Here is a 25,495-nt window from a genome sequence, read left to right as displayed (position 1 = left end):
CAGGGAGGGGACGTGGGTCATGGCGTGGGGAGATGCCCATGGCTGTGGACCCAAGTCCTTCAAAGTCACAGCTGCCTCCAGCTCACACTGTTACAGGCAGGCCACTCCCACCCCACGCCCATCAGGGGTGAGGAGAGGAGAGGGCAGGTGGGAGAGGGGCTCTCAGACCTGAACCCTGGACCCGTGTGAGTCGGTGAGGATGGGGTGGGGCAGGCTGAAAGGACCCCACAGGCATTCCTGTCCTAAGCCTGGGGGTAGGACGCTTACAGGTGCAGCTAAGACTCTTGGGGAGGGGGTCGCGCCCCCTGGATCTGGGAGAGTGTGGCCCCCCAGACTGGAGCAGAGTGAGCTGCGAGTGTGGGAATGTGAGCATGCGCTCTGTGCTGGTTTATTGAGGCAGCTACCGGCCAGGGTTGATCGGGAAGGAGGTTTTCCTGGCTGTGGACTTCAGGTACTGCTGAATCCCCTTGGGGCCCAGGGGCAGGCAGGGGACAGCAGAGAAAGAAAATGGCTGGGAACTCCGTCCCTGCGGGAGCCACGGACTTGCAGAGGCAGCTCTCTGTGTGTGCGGGCGAGGGCCGTGGTCTCCCTGGACCCCGGCTTCCCGCACCGGCCACTGCAGCCTGCTGTACTCTGACGACACATCCCGGGTGAGTGGAGAGTGCCCTGCACTGCAGAGCTGGGTCGGAGCCTGCTCGGGCTGACAGGTAAGGGCAGCGGTGACCTCAGCCGGGCCCGCTGAGGCTGGGGGGACGCGGGGCTGGCGCTCAGCTGCCCATGACCCAGCTGCGCCAGTCAAACGCCACGTTGGCCCCGTGTGTAAGGGTTTTCACCGGCGGGGTCAGCAGCTCCCATTGGCCTTCCTTCTGGTTCTCCTCGCAGAAGCACATGCCCAGGGCAGGGATCTAGGGCAGAGCGGCACCCATCTCAGTCCCACATGCCCACCAGTTGGCCTGAGGCGTGTGCCCACACTTTGCAGGGTAGCGGTGGCCTCAGGCGTTGACTTGCCGCCCCGGCTGCTGCGGGCCTCGGGGAGTGCAGGATCGCTCTCTGCCTTTCATAACTGCGTCTCTAACTGGTGTCCCTTGGGGTGCCCTCATCTGTCCCCAGAGCGCCTGGGTTTGGGCGCGCACTGCAGCTCCTAATGCAGATCCTGGAGGCAGTGGGATGGTTCAGTCACGGATCCCTGCCACCCGCCTGGGAGGTCTGGCTGAGCTCCTGCATCCTGCTGCCAGCCAGGCTCAGCCCCGGCCAACAAGGGCACGTGGAGGGTGATGGTGATGAGAGCCGTGCTGGCCTGTAACCGTCATAAAATAATGGGGGATTTGGCATGGTGGCATAGTAGACTAAGCCCCTGTCTGTGGTGCCAGCAGCCCATATGAGTGCTAGCTTATGTCTTGGCTGCTCCACTTCCCATCCAGCTCCCTGCCTGTGGCCTGGGAAAGCAGAGGATGGCCCAAGGCCTTGGGCCCCTGCACCCGCGTGGGAGACCCGGAGGAAGCTCCTGGCTTTGCAGCAACTTAGGTGTGGCCATCGTGATCATTTGCATGTGACCCCCTCAGTGCCTGCTGCCCACGTGGCTTTGCTGGGGGTGCTGGACGAGGCTGGCCAAGAAGCCCCACCCCCTGTCCACGAACATGTGCTGAGTCAAAAGGCCAAGCTGAGCACCCGGGCTCTGGCAGCCATAAGCTCCACTCGTGCCATGACTGGGGGTCTCCGAGAGCATGGGGAGCAGAGCTAGGTTCCTTTCTGCCCACCAGTGGCCTCCCTGCTCCCACCCTGGACCCCTGTCCCCCATCCCCGGGAAAGCCCGAAGCCTGCCCAGCCTCTTCCCCCTCATGGGGCCCGTCAAGGTCAATGGCAGCAGAGTGCTGCAGGCGGCAGTCCCTTCTTCCCCAGCACGCCTGCAGGGCCTGTGGCTCATGGCCGGCACGGGGCTGTAAGCCCATCGTGTGTCTTTGAGGGCCTGACTGTGGGGGCCACCTACCTTTCTCACGAGCTGGGCGAACTCCCCACAGCTGCGGGGCGGCAGGCCGAGCAGTGGCCGGGTACAGGAGTCCAGCGCGGAGCCATGGCTCACAACGAGGATGACGCCCACTGTGGGAACGAGACCTCAGGTCAGGGCTGGCCGGGGCCCCCAGCTTGTGCTTGGCATCAGCTTGAGTCCACCACAAGAGTCCTACACCTGGCCAGGAAGGTCAGTCTCTAGGAGGGACGGGCCTCAGCCGGGGACCAGGTTCCTTTGCTTGCCGTGAGCCTGTGGCCACACCCACTGCAGGAGTCTGCAGGCCCCTGAGGGACAGGGGTGTCCTGGGATGGGGCAGGAAGCTGGTGGCTCTGTGTGTGCCCCATCTGGGACCCCAGAAGCCAGGAGGTGTGAGGCCCAATCCTGTCAGTTCCCACACATGCCAGGTCTGTGTCTCCTGGGATGCTGACCAGATCACTCGGACATCATGGATCGTGGGGTCCTGGGTCCACTGCCACTCAAAGCAGAGGTTCCATGGCATCCATGTGTATATCCCGGTTACCATGGCAACTGTGACATCCCATTCACTGGCCCCAGAAGTGGAGGGAGGGGCTGGAGCACGAAAGGGCCCCAGAAGAAAGCTTGTCTCCCACAGGTGTGGACACTTACTGTCCTGTGCGCAGGCGCTGGTCATCTGCTCCACACTCACAGCACATCTGTCCATGTAGTGCTCATAGCTCTCAGCTGGCGCAAGGGAGGAGAGGGCGAAGGCGGGCCTGCAGGGGTGAGGGGCGGGCCTGCAGGGGTGAGGGGCGGGCCTGCAGGGGTGAGGAGGGCAGGCCTGCAGGGGTGAGGGGTGGGCCTGCAGGGGTGAGGAGCGGGCCTGCAGGGGTGAGGGGCGGGCCTGCAGGGGTGAGGAGGGCAGGCCTGCAGGGAGGAGGGGTGGGCCTGCAGGGGTGAGGAGCGGGCCTGCAGGGGTGAGGGGCGGGCCTGCAGGGGTGAGGGGTGGGCCTGCAGGGAGGAGGGGTGGGCCTGCAGGGATGAGGGGGGCGGGTGTGCAGGGGTGGGCCTGCAGGGATGGAGGGGCGGGCCTGTAAGGAGGAGGGGTGGGCCTGCAGGAAGGTGGGCCAGCCGGGTAGGAGGGCAGGCTCAGCACAGCAGGGGGAGGGGGCAGGCCTGTAGGGAGGAGGGGTGGGCCTGCAGGAAGGTGGGCCTGTAGGGAGGAGGGTGGGCCTGCAGGGAGGTGGGCCAGCCGGGGAGGAGGGCAGGCTCAGCACTCAGGGGCTTCTCTCAGTCCCCAGTTGGTGGCTGAGCTGGGCATGGGTGGGGTCAAGGAGGGCCCTGTCCTTCCTGACGATGCCCCATGGCTGCCTCCCATGCCCGGTCAGTTTTTGCAAGAGTCCCTAACCTCCCACGCCACCTGAGGGGTCACTGGTCCTCAACCACTCCTATAGCAAGGCCGTGTGAACACAGCATGGGAAAATTTCCCTTAGCGCAGATGAGAAAGTGCAGGGGCCAGCACCGCGGTGTAGCAGGCACAGGAGCAGGAGCTGCTGGAGACGGCCAGCATCTGATAGGAGCAGTGGTTCCAGTCCCGGCTGCTCCACTTCCGATCCAGCTCTCTGCTTATGGGCTGGAAGGCAGTGGAGGATGGCCCAAGTCTCTGGGACTCTGCACCCACATGAGAGACCCAGAAGAAACTCCTGGCTCTTGGCTTCTGCCTGGTCCAATCCTGATCATTGTGGGAGTAAACCAGCAGGTGGAAGATCGGTCACTTCCCTCTCTCTGCCTCTCCTTCCCTCTTATAGAGACCTGGAGCTCCCGTGGCCGCGGGCTCAAACACACGCACCTATAGCTGGTGTCCACGTTGAAGTCCGCCTCCCTCAGCTCCTCCAGGGTCATGAGGGTCGGGACGGTCTTGCTGGCCTCCCACCTTGTCCACTCAAAGATGCCGGGCTCCACCCTTATCTTGATCTTCCTCTCCAGCTTGAGTTCTGGAGGCAACAGGACATCTGGGTTTATCTTCCTTGTCGTCCACCCTGGCTGCATGCAAGCTTGTCACCTCCTGGACCTCAAGCTCTACCTGCAGCTCCTTAAAGCATGTGTTTCTAGCAAATATTGTTCTGTGAAACGTCTCCATTGCTGACAGAAAAACTGCAGGGACGTTGGAAGGTTCCAGAAGAGTGAGGCAGGGGGCTGGGCGTGTACCATGGACAGCACGTCCATGCCAGGTCCTGTTGCTATGCCTCAGCTCTAGTGAGAGCGGTGAGGTTTCGGCCAACCCAACAACCCAGGGCGTCATGGGGTCTGGGCGGGGCCTCCACTTAGCAGAGAAAGCAGTCAGTCCCCGTCTCTGTCTGCCCTCAGACCCAGGCCCGTGACCTTCAGCTGGCCCCCCGGTCCAGCCCAGGGTACATCCCCCGCTCCCTGTCCTAGCTCCTCTCTCTAGCGCTACTTGGTGCCATCAGGCCCCTCAAGTTTCCAGTGATTTCCTGCTGCTTAGCTGACCTCTGATGGCTCTGAGAAGCTGAGCGGGGCTTGACCAGGCTTTCCCACCTGCCATGCCAGCCAGCTGTGCATGGGCAGCTGCAGCTGGCCCTTCCTTCCAGGCAAGGAGGACACAGGCCTTCGACAGGCTGCCCTGCAGAAGGGCCCCCATACCACGGCTTCCTGGCCTCAGCCATTCAGAACGCTGGACAGCTCCCACACAGGCACTGGGGCTTGGAAGGGAGCTGGCAGCAAAAGGGTCCCATGGACGCCCTCACATGTTGACCCCAGCCCCTGCTGGCCCTGCCTTCCTGGCATTCCAGAAGCCTCTGTGGCTGGGTTCAGTTCTGGGAGCATGGGGCTGCAGCTGCAGTGGCTCTGACGTGACCCCTGCCCGCCTGTCCGTCATTCAGTTCTGCTTCCACCCTCTCCCCTCGCTCCTCGGGGACCATGGTGAGGCCAAGGCAGCACGGCCAGTGTCCACTGTCCTCACTCACCTTCCAGGATGTGTTTGGCCGTCTGCATGCAGCGGAGGGCTGGCGAGCAAAACACGGTGGCGATTCGGATGCCACTGTCCAGCAGGGCTCCCCCTGGAAGAGAATGGGCCGCTGGGCAGGGGGAAGGTGGACGGCCATTGGTGAGCCCAGCCTGCTGCGAGGCATTCCATGAAGGCAGCTCCGGCTGTAGCTGAGAGGAGTCCGATTCCTCCCTGTGCCCTGTGTGTCTAGAACACCCCCTGGACCTGCAACTGTGACCAGGTGTCACCCGGTGGCAGAGAGCTGATCCTGGGGTCCAACGTAAGCCCTCAGGGAGGCTCTGGTCACCCCAGGAGGTCCCAGCATTGGAGCTGGAGCGCTCTGAGGTCTTGGGACTTGGTGTCAGGGAATTCCTCTGCCACTGGCCTTGCCGGGCAGAGGGGTGGGGCCCGGCCCATGGCCAGCAAGGGGCAGACCTCCTGCTGCGGCCACAGCCCGCGTGGGTCTGCAGGGGGCCCCGGGCTGGGCACGCGGCTCAGCGGACCGCCTGGTTCGGTGGCACCTGCCCTTCTGTCTGCTGGGGGGTGAGTGATTGGGGTAGGGGTGTTGGCGGCTGCTGAGCCACCCACCAGCCTGGGGCCCCGAGTCACCCAGGGCTGGAGGCAAGGAGGGCAGGGGGCAGCACAGCCCATGCAGGTATGAGCAGACACAAGTGTAGACTCACACACAGGGCCGGGGGCAGCTAACACTGGGGTGGGAGGCGCGTGGCAGGGGCTCCCCCATCTGCCCTGGGAGACTGTGCCCGGCGGCCTCCACCGCGACCCCCCTACCTGCCATCCTGGCCTGGAAGACTCCACAGGAGGACAGTGGTGGGTCGTTCTCGAAGTCCTTGATCCCGTGGCTGCGCCAGGGCAGGCTGCAGGGGAAGTTGAGGTCTGGCCTGTGGTACCTGCCTAAAGCACAAAGCGGCCTCAGGCCTCCACCCCTCCCATAGGGCAGGGCGTCCCTCCAGGCCCCGAGGGCTGGAAATGGGGGGTCCACAGGCTGCCTGCCTGTGTTTGACCTTGAGCTGAGTATCTGAGTTTGACCTTGACTTGCCCAACCTGGCAGTCAGGGTACAAACCCTGGGTCCCCGCCAGTTCATGGCATAGCCCTTCTCACGAGCAAAGCAGTGGAAGGGATGGCATGGAGGCCAACGCCCAGCACCCAGCTGGGAGCCAGTGGGTGGGTGGTGGGCTGGCCTCCTGGCAAACCAGATGGACACATGATCTGGGTGGCTCCAATGCCCTCAGGCTGGCCGCCTCTTGGCTGCTGCCGTGGGTTCCGACAGCATCACGGGGCAGCCACGCTGGCAGCCTCCCCACCTCACAGCCTGCCACAGACACGGCTCAGCCTGCCCCGTCAGTTCCTCGGCTGCTATTCACCCAATATAGGCTTTTAATGCCAGGTGGTCTGCTCAGGTCAGGGGAGAGGCCACAGGCTGGGGACGGGGTCTGTTCAGAACAGGGGGCAGGGCCACAGGCTGGGGGCGGGGTCTGCTCAGACAAGGGGCTGGGCTACAGCCTGGGGGCGGGGTCTGCTCAGAACAAGGGGCTGGGCCACAGGCTGGGGGCAGGGTCTGCTCAGAACAAGGGGCGGGGCAAGACTGGGGGCGGGGTCTGCTCAGGACAGGGGCATGGCCACAGGCTGGGGGCGGGGTCTGTTCAGAACAGGGGGCAGGGCCACAGGCTGGGGGCGGGGTCTGCTCAGACAAGGGGCTGGGCTACAGCCTGGGGGCGGGGTCTGCTCAGAACAAGGGGCGTGGCCACAGGCTGGGGGCGGGGTCTGCTCAGAACAAGGGGCAGGGCCACAGGCTGGGGCGGGGTCTGCTCAGGACAGGGGCGGGGCCACAGGCTGGGGGCGGGGTTTGCTCAGAACAGGGGCTGGGCCACAGGCTGGGGGCGGGGCTTGCTCAGAACAGGGGAGCGGCGCCACAGGCAGAGCGCTTGGTTTGGAAGTGAGTTAAGTCTGAAGACCACCCCACTATCAGCTCTTGCATCCCGCTGGGGTTGGCTGCTCTGGGGAAGCATGGGGCGGGATACCACTGGAGTTTCTGCAATTTCAGAAGACCCTGCCCCATCCTCTTGGCTTCCCGGGTGGGGGGACTCTGCTGCCTGGACCAGGGTCCCAGGGAGGTTCCTGGCATCTGAACATTGGCAGGCCCTGAGAGTACCTTTCCTTATGGCCCCCTGGCCTCGGTGTCTCCATTTACTGTGACGTCCACACCCCACGTAGCCAGTGTGGTTCATTCCAGGTGAGTGTGGTGGTGCCACTCTCACCCGTGGCTTTAATGCAGGGAAGGTTGTCATGGTTAGGTCTGTCAGTCTGCCCTGTTGTCTGATTCTTTCTCCCTTAGGCTTTGGTGGTGGCCCTGCTGACCTTTCCACGTCCCCAGCTCGCTGAGCCATGCCAAGCTTGGCCATGACATTGGCCCTGGGCCTCTCTCACCTGTGCCCCCTCCTCTGGGCCAGCCCAGTGTCTGTGTGTGGACTTGGTCATTCTGCACGATTCCTAGTCACAATCAGTCGTGGCCTATCGGGATGCTGAGGGCTTCCCTCCAGAGGGGGCAGTGACAGGGACAAGGGTCAGCAGTGCAGAGGCTGGCCTGCAGGCATGTTTGACTCACCCTTCGCTGGGGGCAGATGGGCAGGGCCAAGGGGAGCAGGGCCCTGACTATCCAGAAATGGCTGAGAAGTGGCCAGGGCTGCGCAAGTCAGTTTAGAGAGGCTCGGAGAGAAGGCTGGCGGCTGGGGCAGGCGAGGAGGCCACAGCTCAGAGCAACTTGCGCTGGAGTCCACTGCATTTGCCAAGATGCCCTACCTGCAAGGCATCCCACACCCCACTGGTGTGGAGGTGGGTCACAGCCAGGTGCACCCCACACCTGCCGAGAAAGATGTGGCCAGTCCATACCCCTCTGGGACTCCCTGAATGCTGTCACTCTGCACCGCGCCCCCTCCCAGGGTGGGGTGTCAGCGCCACAGGGTGATGGAGACGAGATCTCATGGGTGAAGTCCATGGAGTTCCTGTCCACAGGGTTACCCACGTGCCACCTACCGTCTGGCGTGGAACACTGCTGCAGCCATGACTTGCCGAAGACCTGGTCCACTCGCTCCCCGTGCCGCACCACCAGCACGCGCCTCCTCGCCACGGCGGCCTGGGAGAGGGAAGCCAGGCATGAGCTGTTTACCACCCCAGGACTCCTGGCCTGGCCTGTGCTGGCCAGAAGCTGCTGCCCATTCTGCAGGGTCGTGGCCAGGAGGAGGTGCCGGGCCCCAGGGTCATCAGCACTCCCCACGTTTCCTGGTCGTCACTTACTGTGACGGGCGAGGGTGTTACTGTCATTCCCATCTGCCCCCGTCTCTGTCCCCGCCACGCTCACCCTCGCCCGCTCTTTCTGCAACTCTCCCACTCTGTCCCCGCCTCTGTCCCCGCCACCGCTCTTTCTGCAACTCTCCCACTCTGTCCCCGTCTCTGTCCCCGCCACGCTCGCCCTCGCCCGCTCTTTCTGCAACTCTCCCACTCTGTCCCCGTCTCTGTCCCCGCCACGCTCGCCCTCGCCCGCTCTTTCTGTAACTCTCCCACTCTGTCCCCGTCTCTGCGTCTGTATTCTATCTTAGCACAATGTATGCGAGGAGTCTTCAAAAGAGTTCACCGGAAATGTGTGTGCTTGAAAAAAAAGATACTTGCATTTCAAACATGTTTTCCCACCCAATTTCTCTCAGCCCGGCTTGAACACGTCACGTTGAAAAAGCGTCCCTGTTCTAACCACACGAGTCCTGCTAGAACCGGAGCGGACGCGGGCACCGAGTTCATGGGGGACATTACTGACTCTTGGCATCTTCCATGGGGATCAGGCACCCCAGGAAGTCGGTAGTTTTCCAGCAGACGGCTCATTGTAGGAAGGGAGGAGACCACGCGGGGGCCGCAGTCCGTGGTGACAGACAGACCACAGGCACCTGAGGGGGTGGAGTCGTCCTGCCCACGCCTTGATTGACAGATGACAGACAACAGAAGCACAGCCCACACCACACGCACGCCAACAGGCTCAGCTGACACAGCAGTGGCCCGATCGGCCACAGACCCGGGCAGAGCTCACGGCAGGAAATTTTAAACACATGGATCATGATGGGGGTTGGGGGCGGGGTGCTTCTTGGAGGAATTGGAACAGGAGTGGAACGTGGCTTTCCCAGCACAGTCCCAAACACAATGTACAATCTATCGAGGGGCGGAAGTGGACCTGCCAAAGCCAGAGCGGACAGGCCAGGAGCCGAGGTCACGGCCAGACTGGCTGGCTTTCTGAGTGGCCACACACCATAGCATCTGCTTGCTAGGAGAGTGTTCTGGGGACCTTGGACATGGTTTTGGCAAGCAAATACCAGGACAGACCCCTAGAGAGGCCTCCCTGCCCACGGCCACCCTGCCCCCTGCTCTCACTGGACAGTGGCCATTCGTGGGTGTCTCCTAGGGGAGCCCTCAGACACCCCCTTGACAGCTCACCTCTGCTCCTTCTGTCCCCAAATGACAGAAGATCCTTAAAGGATTCCCATTTTTCTTAGTGAACATGCTAAAAAATAAAAATGCCATCATGGGCATGGAATTGCCAGGATCCTCAGTTCTTAAGGGTTGGACTAAAAGGGGGTGGGGAGATAGAGAGCTAGAGTGAGAGAGAGAGAGAGAGAGAGGGCACTCCCGTCCCCCTGGTCCGCTGCAGTGGTCAGGGCTGGGCCCGACCTGGTTGGAACAGGCCAGCGTAGGTCAGGAGAGATTAGAATCTCCCTCATGGGCCCCCAGGGTCTCAAGCCCTGAGCTGTCACCGCCTCCTCCCTGGGCCTGCGCTGGTGGGAAGCTGGAACTGCCAACCTGAGTGGTCTGCTGGGGGCGGCCGTTTCACCTGGCATCTAACCTGCTGTGTCAAGTGCCCATCACCCTGCCCCCCGCTGAGCCTTTGCAGTCCCCTTGTAGATACAGATGATCTGCCGTCTGCCACGTGCCTGCTGGTCAGTCACATCTGCCTGTATGCCATCTGCTAGCCAGCTCTCCATCCACCCACCTTGCTTCTTCCTCAGCATGGCTGTGTGTCAGAAGGCAGCTCCAACATGCAAGCACACAGCTGTCCTGCCTGCCTCCTGCCTCCGGAGCTGCACTGAGCACTTGGGAACCTTGTGCTTTGGGTGTTCGTTACTTTGTTTCTTCTAGGCAAGTAGCACTGATGGGCCAGAAGGCAGCTCTCTGGAGCCTTGCCCGTGCCCAGGCAGCCTAGCCTGGCCTTGGAGCTACGGTCCCTGGCGTACTGGCCTTGATCTTGGGGAGGCCTGGGTCCACACGTGAGATAGTGACGTGGGCTGCTCTCCCGAGACTGGGTGGGGTGGGGCGGGGGCGGTGTAGAGCGCGCTCTCTTCTTGCCGTGGATACTGGAGAGCGATGACACGGGATTGCTTTGAGGGGGATCTGCTGTGCACTGGACAGAATGTGATAGCTAAGGCTGGCATCCATGCCAGAGAACCGAGTGCCAGGGGCTGCACCTGCCACAGGCCACCAGCACAGCTTGGGCAGCGATGCTCTCTCCACTGGGGTTTCATCGTGGCCCTGGAGGGAGGGGCTAAGGCTCTGTGTTCAGCCTGTTGGGCGCTATGGGGCCAGCAGACACCAAGCCTCCTTGGATGCCCCAGGACCAGAGAGGCTCTGCCCAGCGCTGGCCTGGGCAGTGGAGCCTCAACTTAGGATGACTCAAATCTCAGCTGCTCTGCCTCTCATCGGGCCCTTGCTGATGCACCTGGGAAAGCGGAGGATGACTCAAGTGCCTGAGCCCCTGCACCCAGCTCAGGCTCCTGGATTCCGCCTAAGCCAGCCCCAGCTGTTGTGGCCACTTGGGGAGCGCATCAGTAGGTGGAAGAGTTCTCTCTCTCTCTTTGGGCATCATTTTCAAAAGCAAAGAAAACCAAGGAAGGGGCAGTTCTCTCACCTGTAAACTCTGCATGCTGCTGGCACTGCGTGCCAATTGCTCAGGGGCCAGTTCTGGGCCATGCTGGTTGCTGGCTTCACTGTCCTTCCTGGGGTCTCGGACCACGGCCAGACTGAAGGTGTATGTCCTGTAAGGGCAGGGAGGAGAAGCGTTGCTGTGGAGACTGGGCGTGCCTGGTGTGCTGGAGGGTGTCTCCAACCTGGCCACAGAGCCCAACCTCTGGGCCACTGTCTGCTGCTTCCCCAGGTACATTAGCAGGAGCTGAATGGGAAGTGGAGCAGCCGGGACTTGAACTGGCGCCCATGTGGGATGCTGCTGCTGTAGGTGGCAGGTCAACCTGCTATGTCACGATGCCACTTGGTGTTTTCCATCTGATGGCACGCTTGCCTGCTGGTGGGGAGGCCACGGGCAGGTGCAGTGAGTGGCCTGCACGCACGGGATTGTGGGAAGCACTTAGTGGTGCAGACAGTGCCATAAGGGATCCACAGTGGAGCTGGTGTGCAGTGCTGGCGGCCCATATGGCACTGATTCGGGTTCTGGCAACTCCACACCTGATTCAACTTGATGGCGAAGCAGCAGAAGACAGCCCAGAACCTTGGGATCCTGCACCTGTGTGGGAGACTCGGAAGAAACTCCTGGCTCTTGGCTTCGGATCAGCTCAGTTCCTGCCATTACGACCATTTGGGAAGTGAATGAGTGGATGGAACATCTTTCTCTCTCGGTCTCTCTGCAAACCCCAAGCCCGCCCTTCCTCAGGGTGGAGTCCCGGAATGGAAAGGTCAGACCTGTCTCTAAGGTTCCCAGAGCATCTTGCCAATTTGCTTTTTATTCCCATCTGTTTGTAAAGCAACAAAACAAAAGCAAAAATAACCCGAGAAATCAAAACCGCTTTCTGATTCGAGAGAGGGAAGTGCAGTTTTTCTTGGCCTTTTGAATGAGGATGTCTGTGGGTAATCAGAACGGAAAGACGGGAAGACGTGGGCATTTCCTGTCGACTTGTTCCAGCGCCCCCTCGGAATGACAAGTGAGTATAGCAAGCAGCTTCTTGGTTGCCGAGTGCGGAGGCCAGGCACAAGCCAACCGGGGGTGTCGGCAGTGTCAGGGGGTCTCGGGACGGGGCAGAGGAGGGAGTGGGAGGCTCTCGATGGGCTCCGTCCCAACCCTCTCCTTCTGCAGAACTCAGGACCCCGCTGTGAGTCTGCTTCTGTGAGGCCCCCTTCCAGTGCACCTGCCGCAGGGCTCATGCAGCCAGCTGCTGGCACAGGAAGTTCTGGTGGTTTCCTCTTTATTGGGGCGGGTGGGGCATCCGCCCTGCCCGGTCCTGCCCGGTCCCACCCTGGCATGGCCTCCTGTGCCCACCTCAAGCCAGGGAGGGGAGAGGACAGAGGCAAACTTCTGGATCTTTCTGTTTTCCTCAGTGACGCACACCCCAGGCAGGTGTATGACTCAGCTGTCCTGGGCTCCCCAAAGGCTGTAAACACAGCCAGAGGGGCAGGGGCCTGCTTCCACACTGGGCGCTGCCTCACAGCTCTGCAGACTGGGGTGAGCAGAGGGGCAGAGGGGCAGAGGGGGGGTGCTGGCCAGCCCTGGGGCCTCCCTCCTGGGATCATGGCAGGACAGGCAGGAGGTGGCAGGTGGCTGACGGGTTGCTTGGCCTGCCTCTGTGGAGTTGGCATCACTCACGGACCTCACCCTCCCTGGGCACTGTCACGCTTATTGTCACGGTCTGGGAGCTTGGCCAGCACGTGTCCACAGCTGGCCAGGGCAGAGGTCATGTATCAAGCAACCTAGTGGTCTTCTGTCTGCCTGTGGGAGGGCTGCCCCGACCAGGAGCCACCTGCCCATGCCTCCCACTGCTTTGCTGATCTGGTCATGGGATGAGGACGGCCTCATGCTCTGTGAAGACTCGTGGCTGTTTTAGAAGATGTGGCCACGGTAACTGACTCAGCACCGAGATCGGCATTCTGGCCCACGGTCACCTGTCAGGGCGCTGGCCGCTTCCCAGCGAGGAGGACAGAGCTTCCAGCACAGGGGGCCTTGAGTCCCCCACGTGCCCAGGATGGAGCCTCCCTCCTCTCCCCCCTCCCTCTTCCACACCTTCCAGGCCTGTTCTTGTAACTTCGCTCCATTGACATCAGGCCCACAATCCTGAGCAGCCGTGTTGGTGACAGGCGCCTGTGGTGTGAGACGTGTCACAGCCACACATTCACCTCCTGCTGGGTCTTTGCTACACACTTCTGGAAACTTCCAAGCTTGCCTGTGGCTGGTGGTGGTATAGGGGGTGGGGGTTCCCTCTGCAGTGTTGAGCTCCCCTCCCAGGCAGGGAACAAGGACTGCTAACGGACTCGAAATCATAAATGGAGGGGTGGGTGTTGCGGCACAGCAGGTTAAGCTGCCGCCTGCCATGTCAGCATCCCATGTGGACATTGATTCTTGTCCTGGCTGCTTCCCTCGGATCTGGCTCCTTACTGCACCTGGGAAAGCAGTGGAGGATGGCTCAAGTGCTTGGGCCCCTGCAGCTACGAGGGGGACTTGGTTGAACCTCATGGATCCTGTCCAGCCCGGCCCAGCCCTGGGGAGGGAACCAGCGATGGAGGATCTCTCTGTCTCCTCCTCCGCTTGTAACTGCCGCTCAGTGGCTCCCACGTGGCTCCTGGGCCTGAGGACGCATTGCACCAGCTGAGTGGGCTTGTGCTGGTCTGCCTGCCTCGGGTTTGACCGTGTGTGATGTGCCTCTTGTTTCTGGGGCAGCAGGCTTGCCCTGGCGTCCTTGTCCACCTCTGCCTGTGACTGAGCAGGGTCTGCCTGTCTGCTTCCCATCGCACGGGGAATGCCAAGGCAGCGCCAACCTCAGAATCTGGCTTCTCCACCTGTCTTTGCCCTTTGACCCACTTCCTCACACTCTTTTTAACTCTGAAGTGGGTTAATCCACATTTGGGACAACTCAATTTCCATGGCTCAAAAAGCCCCCGTTCTTACTCCTGCTCCTGGCCTGGGCCCACTCCCAGTGCCCGGGGGGACCACAAGTCCCCAGTCAGTCTGCTCCCCAGGGACCCTTCAAGCACACATGTGCGTACAAACACACCTCACACAGGTGTGCGCTCAGGTAGGGCTGATTTCTGCCACGTACACCTACGATGCTGCACACACGTTCAACAACTCACTTTGTGGTTTCTCAATGTCTCTGCGACGTTTGTGTTTGACTTGCTCTGTTTTAGAACTGTGAGAATCTTGTCGCCACGGGCTTGCTTCCTAACTTGCTGTTTCCCCTCTTGGCAGCCCCAGCTTGGCGTTGGGACCGGCTTTGCTCCCGGCTCCTCCGCTCCCTCTGCAGCAGCAGGACCTGCCACACGGGGGAGGGTGTTGAAAGCTAGCATGCATTTCTCTTATTATTCTTTTTTTTCCAAGGCGTTTTCCTCCATTTGTTTGTCAATTTTCAGAGGCAGACAGAGAGACAGACAAGCGGTTCCCATCTGGGACCGAGCCAGGACAAAGCCGGGCTCCAAAACCTGCGTCTCCAACGCGAGTGACAAGAGCCCAGTCATTGCAGCCGTCGCCGCTGCCTCCCAGGGTGCACATCGGCCCAGAGCCTGCGGGCTCCACCCTGGTGGACTCTGAAAGACCACATCTGTGCTGAGTGTGGCAGATTCCTCGTGTGTAATCTGGACAGGACAGGAGAGCACTTAAAGCAGGTGCTTCGTGGGCAGTGTTACAGGTCACCTCAAGGTGACACACATATGCCATCTTGGACCAGGAGCCTGAACCCCCCCGCGGACTCTGTTCAAGTCCAGCACGGACCTGAAAATCCGTGGATGCTGACACACCTGTGCCCAGCCTTGTGGTGTGGGCGTTCGGAGGCGTACACACCCTCTGAATATGCTTAGGAGAGAGTGAAGCTGACACGTGTTCCCTGGGATGGCCAAGCTGCTGTCACACCGCTCTGAGGGCGCCAGCAAGTCTGGGGCCACCACAAAGGTCTCTTTTGGGTGTTTCCCCTGCCCCTCCCACTCTCAGCAGTCTTTGCTGTCCCACGGGGGCTGCCTCCCTGGACCCGGCCGCTGAAGGTCACCCCTCCTCCAGTGTCCTAGCAGAGGAGACTCCTGGAGGGGCGGCCTCACCTGTCACCGTGGCTGGAAGGAGGAACTTTCCCCAGAAATGGCTTTCCAGCAGGTGTCTGATGGGCACCCGGCCACCAGGGACTCACTGAAGCCGGGAGGTGGAGGGAGGCTTTCACAATGGAAATAAGGTGTGCTGCTGCTGGGACGAGATTTCCCAGACGTGACGTCCCGAACCCACTGAAAAGATGATGAGAAGCAGGACGCTCTGGCGTGGGTCTGAGCGGCTGCGTGGGAAGCGACCTGCACGGTGTTTAGTATCTGAGATTTAAGGGCAAAGCTCCTATCTGCTGGTTCACTCCGCAAACGCCTGCAGAGGAAGCTCTGAGCCAGCTCGCAGTCAGCCTGAGTAGGGAATTAGCGCCAGGATCCATGCACTCAGCTACAGGATGGGCGTGAGTTGACTGGCGGTGGTCTCTGCCCCTTGAGCTCAGGGACTCCCTGTCGCAGCGTCTGCACGCCGGCCCCCCTCCCAGGGGTGTGTTCTGATCGTCCACACGCGGACAGCATGTTTTCCGTGTACCCAGCCTGCCTATGACCATCCCTTCCTGACCGGGGTGACCTCAACAACGAGTTGGGGAATTCCTGAGGTCAGCAGCTACAGGTCCCACACAGCAGGGCAATTCACAAAGCCCCTGGGAAAGACACCGGGAAGATCAACTGGTTTTGCTGCTCAAATTTTGGCAACCCATGCAGGCTCTCCACAGCACACACTCCTGTGAACTTCCTGAAGACTCCTTAGTCTACTCTGCATTGCAAGATTGAATGTGTTTGATATGCACAAGTGAAATATCTGTGTGTGTCCACATTCCCGGTTCTATTTTTCTGGCTAAACTTCCACTGGCAGTAACTTTGGTATCAGAAGCTGGTTGCTGTTCCAAAAGGTGCCTACCACATGGGAGCAACTTGGGAACCTTGGCAGGGCTGGCAGCTGGGGGGCTGTGGAAAATTACAGGAGAGAAGACCCAAGGCCACGGTCAGCTCACACAAGAGAGCAGGACATCAGACACGCCGCTGGGAGCAGGGCTCCCCAGGTTACAGAAAACCGGAGGAGGGGCTGGCATCAGGGTGCAGGGGATGACAGTGTTGTCTGCAATGCTGGAGGCCCCTATGGGCGCCAGTTCAAGTCCTGGCTGCTCCAATTCCAATTCAGTTCCCTGAAAGCAGTGGAAGATGCTTCAAGGCCTTGGGCACCTACACCATGTGGGAGACCTGGACCAAGCTCCTGGCTCCTTCAGCCCAGCCCAGCCCAGCCGCTGTGGCCATTTGGCACGTGTGCGTGGGTCAGGGAACATGCGGCCAGCTGACGCTGGTTGCACTCACCTGTGCTTCACCCAAGTGTCGGACTCGCTGGCTCTCTCCGTGTAGTTCTGGGGCAGGAAGCCCCGGCAGCCGGTCCGATGCGATATTCCCAGGGCCCAGCCCTCACTGGCCTCCTCCTGCTGGGTGGGATCCACAAAGATGTAGTCCCCGGGGCTGAGCGCCAGCTCGTCCGTGTTCTGTGGTTTGTACTGGAACAGGGCCCGCAGGGTCTGCGGGGGGAGCGGGGAGGGGACAGAATACAGAGTCAACATCGAACTCCCACGAGAGATTCAGAAACAAGCTTTGGCATCCGCAAGGGGATTTTCAATAACGTATGAAAAAGTTGGAATAAAGATCTCCTGCTGTAGGCAGTACCTAGGTTGCCTTGGGCCCAGGCAAACATTATACTGCTGGGAGAAAAGCAGCCAGTAGCTGGTGAGCATGCTTAGTGCCACCTCCAGGAACTATGCCAGTGTGCCAGCAGAGTTGTCTGTTGTATTTTTAGGCATCTGGGGGAAAGAGGCTGGCCTACCTGCCGTGCTTCCACAGGTGCTCATTAGCCTGGGCCACCCAACCCAATGCCGCTGCAGCAGGCACAGTGTGTATGGAAGGGGCTCTGTGCTAGAGGCTGGCACACTGGGAGATGGGTTGTAATGGGGCCCATCGAGGCACGCTTGATTTGTATAAAATGATTTCTGGAGGCCTCCACAACCTTTCAGAACAGTCAAGCCCATACAAGGCACATTCCTGGAACATTGTTCCTCACGTCAGGGTCTCAAATGCCATCTGTGCTCCCGGGTGCCGACATAACGTGACAGCAAGGAGCGGTGCACTTTGCCCTCCCCAGCCTGCGGATCCCCGCCCTCTGCCCCGCTCTAACCAGTCAGGAGTCCACGTGGCTCTGTGAGCCCCTCATCTTTGCCTCTTCAGCCTCCTGTCTGTTTTCTGTCCGCCCATCCACCCACACCTCTGTTCACTGGTTTGCTTATTCCCTCTGTGAAGCAGTGTGAAGGCTAAGCAGACGCTCCTTCAGCCTCTCTGGGCTGAGGCTCCTGGCCTGGTGCAGGCTTAACGCTCCTCCACTTCTGATCCAGCTCCCTGCTGATGTACCTGGGGAGGAATGGGGGCTGGCCCAAGTGTGTGGGCCCCTGCACCCACAGGGGAGACCTGGCCAGCTCCTGGCTCCCGGCTTCAGCCTGGCCCAGCTCTGGCTGCTGTGGCCATTGGGGAGTGAACCAGCAGGTGGATGGTCTCGCTCAACAAACAAGGAAATACCGTGCTTTTTAGAAGCAAGGTCATTTGCAACTTTCCCTACTGCTCAGAACACAGCAGCTTCTTTGTTCCCAGACCCTGGGTCTGAGAGGAGCAACCGCCCCCATCCCGCCCCGGGACCTGATCGGTGCGTGCCAACACGGATGCGTCCCTCCGCCCAAGCCATTCAGGCCTCTGCAGCTTGTGCGTTTATAAAATGTTTTTTTACACTTGCATGGGCAAGGCCAGCATTGTAGATAAACAGTTTCCAACTTCTACCAGAAACCCCTTCCCAGGCTGCCTGCTGGGGCTGGTGCCTGCTGCCTGCTGGGGCTGGGCGGGTGCCTGCTGCCTGCTGTGGCTGGGGCTGGGCTGGGGTCTGGGCAGCTGGGTCCTGCCCTGCTCACCTGGTAGTGAACAAAGCGCATGTCCCGGGAGTAGAGTGCAGCTGTCCACTGGCAGCCGGGGTCCGGGGGGATGGCTTTGGCCAGCTGCTCCAGTGTCCTCTGGTGGTGGGGGTAGAACTTGTGGGCCAGGGTCAGGTGCAGCTGCTTGGTGCAAGGCTTCACGGTGCAGTCTGCGGGTGAGGGGGAGGAAGGCATGGGGTGGGCAGGGCCTCTTCCCTGGAGCCGTGTGCACCACCGCCCACCCAGCCAGGGTCCTGTGGACTCCACCTCTGCCTACCGCCCTCCCCGCCAGCGTATCTGGGTGCTCCTGGCATCTCCTGGAGCCCTGAGGCTTCCTCAGGATGCAGGAAGCCGGAAGGTGTGCTCAGGGGTTTCCGGTCCACCCGTTTGCCAGGGAGTTGTTCGAAACCGTGATTGCCATGGACCAAGCAGGAAGCTTCCTCACTCCCAGACTCCCAAGGTGTCCATATACTCTGTGGCTTGGACCCTGAGGGTTACCTTGTCTGGGGAGTGGCCAGGACCCAGCTGGCTCCTCCCTACAGGTCAGAGGGCCCTACCTGCCCCGGGCTGGCAGCAGTGGGACCATGAGGCAGTTTACCCCGGCTGGGGGAGGCAGACCTGGCCTCTGGGTTCATGTCCACCCCGCCTGGCCCTGTGAGCAGTGGGAGTGACCACACGTTTTAGCCTGACCGGGCTCCCGTTCCCAGCGTTCTCCGCAGCAGCGGCTCCGGTCACCACTCCACGCAAGGTTGTCTCATTCATATGGAGTCTGCTGCCCCTGTAGCCAGCCCAGCAGGAGCCCCACAGCCCTGCCCCTTGCCTGCCTGCAGCAAACCCTAGCTACCTGGGTCTGTCTCCGGTGCTGAGGCATGCGTGGGTGGTAGGGAATTCTTTGTGCGACTTTGTTTTTTAAACAAGTGTGAGAGGAGTGAGTCAGCACCACCTGAGAAGCAGCCAGCTTCTGAGGGCTTAGCTTTTCAGGGAGCCCTTATCTCCCATGGGCACCTCTCCCCGGGGACATCTGGGCACCTCTCCCCCGCCCCCAGAGGGACCAGGGACATCCGGGCACCTCTCCCCCGCCCCCAGAGGGACCAGGGACACCCCGAGCCCTGATTGGCCACCTGGTGCCCCAGAGGCATCTTGCAAGGGTTCAAGGTCAGGTTGGGGTACATGGGAACTGGAGGTGAGCAACAAGTGGGCGCAAATTTCAGTTCTTCCAGGACCAGCAAGGGCCTCGGTCTCCTGGGCTGCTGCAACAAGCCAAGTGGTTGGCCACAAGGGAGGTGAGGGTGCTGCTCAAGGTGCTAGGACAGGGTGTGGGCAGGACTGCATTCCCTCTGAGGGTTCCTCCTGCCAGTCTAGCTCCTGGCAGTCCCTTGGGTGTGGCTTTGTCACTGCCGTCTTTGCCTTCAGCGTCACGCTCGCTAACCACACCTGTAGGCCTCTGGTATGTGAGTTTAGGGAACGGTGCCGAGTGCAGCTTGGGGTCCCTGTGCAGGACTCTCGGCCCTTGGCAGGTGCAAGCTCTCGGCTTCAGGATGAGGTGGGCGGAGGGGCAGGAGGACTCCCTGGAGGAGGAGGCAAGATGCCACCCTGCTCCCAACACGCACAGCCCGTGTGTGGCCTCAGGTCTGGTTCCTGCCACAGGAGTCATCTGGCCACCTGTGCACTGGCAACCACAGACAAGACTCACATCCAATCTATAATAGGGTCTTTTTTAAGTTGATGATTCTGCATGACCCCGTGAAGCCCCAGCTGGAGGGGAACAGTCATCGTTGGCATGGCCCGTGGCATGGATGCCTTGCTCTCCCGTGTGTGCCAGGCGCTTGTGGGGCTGCCTACCTGCTAAGACCGAGGCCTCAGAGGCAAATGCCATGGCGAACTCCCGGATGAGGTTGGCTGGCCTGTCGCTGATGAAGAATCCCAGATAGCTGACGGAGGAGTGCAGGACCAGGGGCACGGCGGACGGGAAGGAGGCCCGCGTCCTGTCGCCGGCTTTCTTGAGCGCCTCATACAGCTGTTCCAGCTTCTGGTCCTCGCACTGCGGGCAGGGGCAGGGACAGAGAGTGTTTTCATGCCCAGCCGAAGCGATGTGGTGGGCGAGGGGTGCTCTCCTCTGCTGGCTCAGGGGTTGTGGCTTTGTCCCCTGCCTGGCACTTGGTTTCTGAGAAATCCTAAGAACAGTTCTTTCTGGATTGAAGACCCTACCCCATAAGGTGCCCATGTGGGAGATCCGAAGTAGTCAGTTGGCATCCGGAAGCTGGGAGACTCCACTCAACTCTCCCTGCCAGGCCCTGCCAAGCCTCTTGGTAAGCATGGTTTCCTTGAGCCAGGGACAAGGGCTTGTGACCTGCCCACAACCGACCCAGTGCCTCAGCCAACCTGCTGTGCATTTAGGAAGCCCACTCCCCACCTCTCCCACCCCAGTGTTCTGGCTTCTGGGTGTGCACAGGTGGGAGACGCACCTGCTTGCTAGCCTAGGATCCAGAGTGACCTGCAGGTGCAGAGACTAGAAGGGCAAGTAGGTGCCAGGTGTGAGCTGGGGCCTGAAGGAAGGCAGAAGGCAGCTAGGGTGGCGACTGCCAGCCCCAGAGGTGGCCCAGGGGTGGGGGACTCACCGTGAAGAAGTCGCAGAGTGTCACATGTGGGAAGACCTCGTGAGCTCTGTTCCTGGCGCACTGGCGCTGGCTGTCCCTCCAGAAGTCACACAGCCTCTCCAGCAGCGGCCCCGTGGGGCAGAGGAACAGGGCGTACTCCTGGGGGATGGGGTCATCCAGGGAGGGGTCGTCATGGTGACAGTGCAGCCTGCAGCAGAGAAGGGCAGGGCTGCGTCCACCGGGGCGTCCTCCCCAGCTGCTGGGGAGGCCTCCCTGCCTCGGGATGAGCAGCTGCCAGGAGCCCAGCCCAAGGAGGTCCGTGCGGTGGTGCAGCTGGCCAGGCTGCCGCTGTGACGCTGGCAGCACTAGTTCCGGTTCCTGCTTCTGGTCCTGTCAGTGCTAATGTGCCTGGGAAAGCAGCCGAGGATAGCCACAGGATGGCCACCTGACACGGAGACCCGGCTAGAGTTCCTGGCTCCTGTCTACCGCATGTGGCTCAGCTCTGGCTGTTACAACCAATTGGTAAGTAAAACCCAGTGGATGGAAAACAGCTTTCTCTCCCCTTGCCCACCTCTCTATAGCTCTGTCTTTCAAATACGTAAACTAAATCTTAAAGACATTTGATCGAGACGCAGCCCCTGTGTGCATGCTGTGTGGATTATAAACTCTGGTTCCACTTTCTGGGCTGTGTGTTTTACCTCCGTGGACCCCGGAGTCCCCCTGTGGCCAGGCCTGGCAGCTGGGGATCTTTGAAAGGCAGTACACAGCCATGGCACACACAAGAGGGCGATTCGAACAGTTCACAGGAAGATGTGCTTTTGCATTGCAGGACACTCTGAGGTCTGTGGACAACCTTCCCACGACACACTTCCGTGAACTTTTAAAAAACCCTTCCGGGCAGGGGTTTTCAGACTTCTTTGTGCCAGTCAACTTGCCTTGAAATCCCATTTTCCGTTACCTTTTTGTAAGTCCTCTAGCATGTAACATTGCACTTGCCATTCCCAAAGGAATGGAAATGAACATTAGTTTCCTTAAAATAAGAGAAACAAAACAAAGCAAAAGTCCTTGAACAAATAAAAGCCTCAGGATCAGGGCTGAATTTGTGGTGCAGCTGGGTATGTTGGAGTGCTGGTTCAAGTTCCCACTGTTCAGCTCCCATCCAGTTCCCTGCTAACGTGCCTGGGAACGCAGTGGGGAGCTCCAATGCTTGGGCCCCCACACCCATGTGGGAGGCCCTGCTGGAGCCCCTGGTTCCTGGCTTTGGCCTGGCTCAAAGTTCCCTCTCTTCCTCTTTCAAATAAATAAACAGACCTTGTTGAAAAGTTCCAGAGGCTTCAGTTGTGACTTACAGGCCCTGCGTATTTCTCCCGGGAAGCTGCTGGCAGGTGGAACTGCTAGAGCCGGGCCCTGCTCGCTGGTGGGTGCCCTCCTTGGTCTTGCTGTCCGGGTGATGCCCGCCAGATGCTGACCATGTACCCCCCACAGTGGGTGGCTCCAGGTCGTGCCTGGCCACGGGTTTCAAAACTGGAGGAGGGTCCCCCGGAGGCCTTGCTGGGGCAGCCCTGAGCCTGGGGGCTGTGGGAGGCAAGGAGCCTCCTGAGGGAGGCCTCATGGTCTTTCCCGTGTGTGCTGGGCAGGGCAGCCTAGTCCCCGCCAGGAATCCTGCTTTTTCTGTCCGGCTCTTGCAGCTGTTCCAAGCCTTGTGGTGTGCCACAGCCCAGCAGGTGGGCTTCCATAAAGCCCATCCTCGTGGTTCCTGGAGCAGAGAGCTGGACTGTGGCTTTGGCTGTGGCCATGGATGGCCTGAGAAATGCCAGGAACCTGTGGGGGGGGGGTTCCCCAACTTCTACCTGTCCCATGGGGCAGCGGCTCGGGAGAGACCCCATGCTGGTGTGCGGTGGGTGGGCCTTGAGCACCCCGTGATTCACATTTACAGTAGGGGGTCTCCAGGCACTGCCCAGCGAGGCCCACCAGGCTGCAGCAACCCTGCCCACCCCCTCCAGACCGACTACCCCACTCACCAATTGGAGGCGTCCTCGGCGGTCTTTCTCCCGGTGGCTGCCAGGGCTTTGAGCCTAGGGATGTGGGTGGAGGCAGGCTAAGGCTGTGTCTCCGTCTTAGAGGGGAGACAGCAGGAGGAGGGCTTGAGGGGAGGGTGCTGTTGGGGTCTTTCCTGCCTCCATCTTCTGGGGACATTCTCGCCCCGCCCCCTCCTCTTGGCCCACAGACTTGGCTCTGCCCTGGCCTCCCCAGCTCCAGCCCTTGGGTATGGGGTCCCAGTGTGGGATGCCTGCCCTCTGCCTTCTGCTGGATCCTCTTCTGCCCCTCCTCCACACCCTACACCCCAGGACAGGCGAGTGGACGCCTTGCCCTGGAGTTAATGAGCTGGAGCAGACAGCTGGGGAAGCAGGGAGCCCTGCTGGGCTCAGGGAGGAAGTGGCTGGTGTTTGGGGCAGCATCTTTGGGATGTGGCTGCCTGCAGGTGCCGTGGCCTACAGCCTTGCCCCGAACGCTCTCCGTACAAAGTGTCAGATACATTTCTGCAAGCAGGAGGGAGCCCCAGGCCACACTGCATCTACCCATATAGCAGTGTGGGTGTTTGTAAAAGGCAAAGATTTATACGACCTGAAGAGAAACCAGAGTATAGTTGGGTGTTTGTAAGAATCGACCTAGAGACCACTTTACTGGGCTGACCTTGTGGCAGAAAGACTCGAGTTACCACCTGCAGCTGGGCATCATGCATGTCCTGGCTGCTCTGCTTTGTTTGTTTTAAGATTTATTTTATTATTTTAATTTAATTGGAAAGGCAGATTTACAGAGAGAAAGAGAGACAGAAAAATATCTTCCATCTGCTGGCTCACTCCCCAAGTGGCCACAATGGCCAGAGCTGAACTGATGTGAAACCAGGAGCCAGGAGCATGGGTTCAGGGTGCCAAGGCTTTGGGCCATCCTCACGCAGGGAACAGGATGGGAAATGGAGCAGCCAGGACATGAATCAGTGCCCATATAGGATCCCTGTGCGTTCCAGGAAATGACTCAGCCACTGAGCCATTGTGCTGGGCCCGACTCCTCCGCTTCTGATTCAGCTCTCTGCTGATGCACCTGGGAAAGCAGTGGTGGTGGCCCAGTGCCTGGACCCCTGCACCCACGTGGGAGACCTGGAGGAAGCTCCTGGCTTTGGGCTGGCCCATCCACCAGTTTACTCCCGGAATGCCTACAGCTCAGGGACTGAATCAGCTACCAGGAAGTCTGTCCAGATCTCTCCTATGACTGGCAGGGACCCAACTACTTGAGCTGGGGCCGGGATGGACTCCTAAATGGGAAGCAGGTGCCCTAACCAGCAGGCCAGACCCTGGCCCGGAGCCGTCTCACAGGTGGCCCTCACCGCCAACAGCCCTGCCCTGCTCGGCACTGAGTCCTGGGCACACGTGTGCCAACGGCTGGCCTGGTCTTGCTCCCCTAGTAACAGGTGTGCGGTGGGGAAGGATGAAGAGGTAAGAGATTCAGCTTTCTTTGGTTTGGCTGGGATTTTATTATCACATAGGAGGGACGCTTGGAAACCTCCCAATGCGCGTTTCTGTTGTAGTTCCCTCCACGCCCGCACCCTTCTCATGGGAACTTGCAAGGAGGGCCGGACACCGGGAGCTGGCTTGCGGACACAGCCCATCCCTTCTTCCTGAGATCCCGGGATTCAGGGCCACCTCTCCTGGCCTGCTGTGTGGGGCTGCTGGGCCTGTCCGCTGACTTACAGACTCCCGCCGCAGAGCAGATACCCGGAAATGTCACTTTCAGTGTCCCCGACTGCACACAGAGGTCACGGCCGGGCCCCTCAGCTCCTGCCGGCTTCTAATTTCTACAGTTTGCAAGCCCCTACCTGCGCACTGCCAGCACCCTTGGGAAGCCTGCCAGGCTGCTCGGTGAGAGAAAGGAGACACGCAAACCCTGTGACAAGGCCACCCTGACTTCCTGTCGGGGCCCAAGCCAGCAAGCTCTCTGGGCGGGGGCCACAGGGCATTCTGGTGGTCTGTGGGTGGCAGTACTCACGCGGTGTGCACTGGGAAGCCCATGGCCAGGAGGGGGTCCAGGAGCGAGGAGGGGGTGCTGCGGCCCTTGGCCTTGCCGGAGACCTGGGCGTAGAGTTGCATTTCTCCTGTTGCCATCGCTTCCTGCCCGCGTACACGCTGAGCTGAGCAGATAAAGCTGAGAGGGGAGCGTGAGGGGAGGCTGAGGCTCCGTGGGGAAACCTCAAGCCTCTCTGATCTCTCTGACAAAGCCCATATCCGCTCGCAGGAGGAGGTGCTGGCTCTCGGGGTGGCCCCAGGGCCTGCGGGGTGCAGCGCCCACCGGCCCTGCTTCCACCGTGGCCACTGCGTGCGAGGCCAGCCTGGACACTGACCTGGGAAGCCTGTCTGGGAGCTGGGAGGAGTGGGAACTTGGGGAAGGAAGTGGCATTCTGGGGTGCGGGTTCCCTCCTGGGCCTGCTGTTGACCCTGGGCTGTCCGGATCCCGGTTGGCTTGTTTACAAAGGGAACCTTGGACCACAGTGCACCCGCCCACAGGGTCTGCAGAGCTGAGCAATGCATTGTGCGGTGGGATGCTGGGGATGCCGGGTCCTAGGGGCTGGGATAAGCACCTGAATCCGGGAATGGATTTCCCATGTTAAATCCCATTATGCCTCAGCAGATGTTCGTTCCCCCTTTTTGCAATGTCTTGGTCTGGGCTGGGAGCCCATTGGTGCACCTGGTCAAGGCTGTCAGGCCGCCTGGCAGTGTCGGGAGGCCCTCTCAGATGTTGACTTTGTTCCATAGTCTTCTCTGTGGCCCCCTGCACTGTTACCAGATTATTCCTAGTTGCAGGGTAATTTTGGTAGCACTATCAATGATTTTAATATTC

The 25,495-nt window shown here is 60.5% G+C and overlaps 1 protein-coding gene across 2 annotated transcripts; it reads right to left on the bottom strand.

Annotated features, from left to right (window-relative positions):
• Positions 1–358: 358 nt before the first annotated feature.
• Positions 359–24,781, bottom strand: UBASH3A (ubiquitin associated and SH3 domain containing A). Of its 2 annotated transcripts, XM_040986656.1 has the most exons (14): positions 24,647–24,781; positions 22,624–22,677; positions 20,624–20,810; positions 19,848–20,046; positions 18,006–18,175; positions 16,369–16,577; positions 10,931–11,057; positions 8,023–8,122; positions 5,760–5,882; positions 4,951–5,043; positions 3,816–3,960; positions 2,636–2,742; positions 1,988–2,097; positions 359–905 (listed from the first exon to the last, which is right to left on the bottom strand). In XM_040986656.1, the coding sequence occupies exons 1-14, from the start codon at positions 24,760–24,762 to the stop codon at positions 768–770; spliced, it is 1,878 nt and encodes a 625-aa protein (XP_040842590.1). In that variant the 5' UTR covers positions 24,763–24,781; the 3' UTR covers positions 359–767. The 2 variants fall into 2 exon arrangements, with proteins under 2 accessions (XP_040842590.1, XP_040842591.1); XM_040986657.1 differs by lacking the exons at positions 1,988–2,097; positions 2,636–2,742.
• Between the last annotated feature and the right edge of the window lie 714 nt (positions 24,782–25,495).

Source organism: Ochotona curzoniae, unplaced genomic scaffold (assembly GCF_017591425.1).
Source record: "Ochotona curzoniae isolate NIBS_2020 unplaced genomic scaffold, NIBS_Ocur_1.0 contig_4516, whole genome shotgun sequence".
NCBI lineage: Eukaryota > Metazoa > Chordata > Mammalia > Lagomorpha > Ochotonidae > Ochotona > Ochotona curzoniae.
Note: the sequence above shows the minus strand (reverse complement) of the source record. Positions and strands in the feature narration are given on the sequence as shown.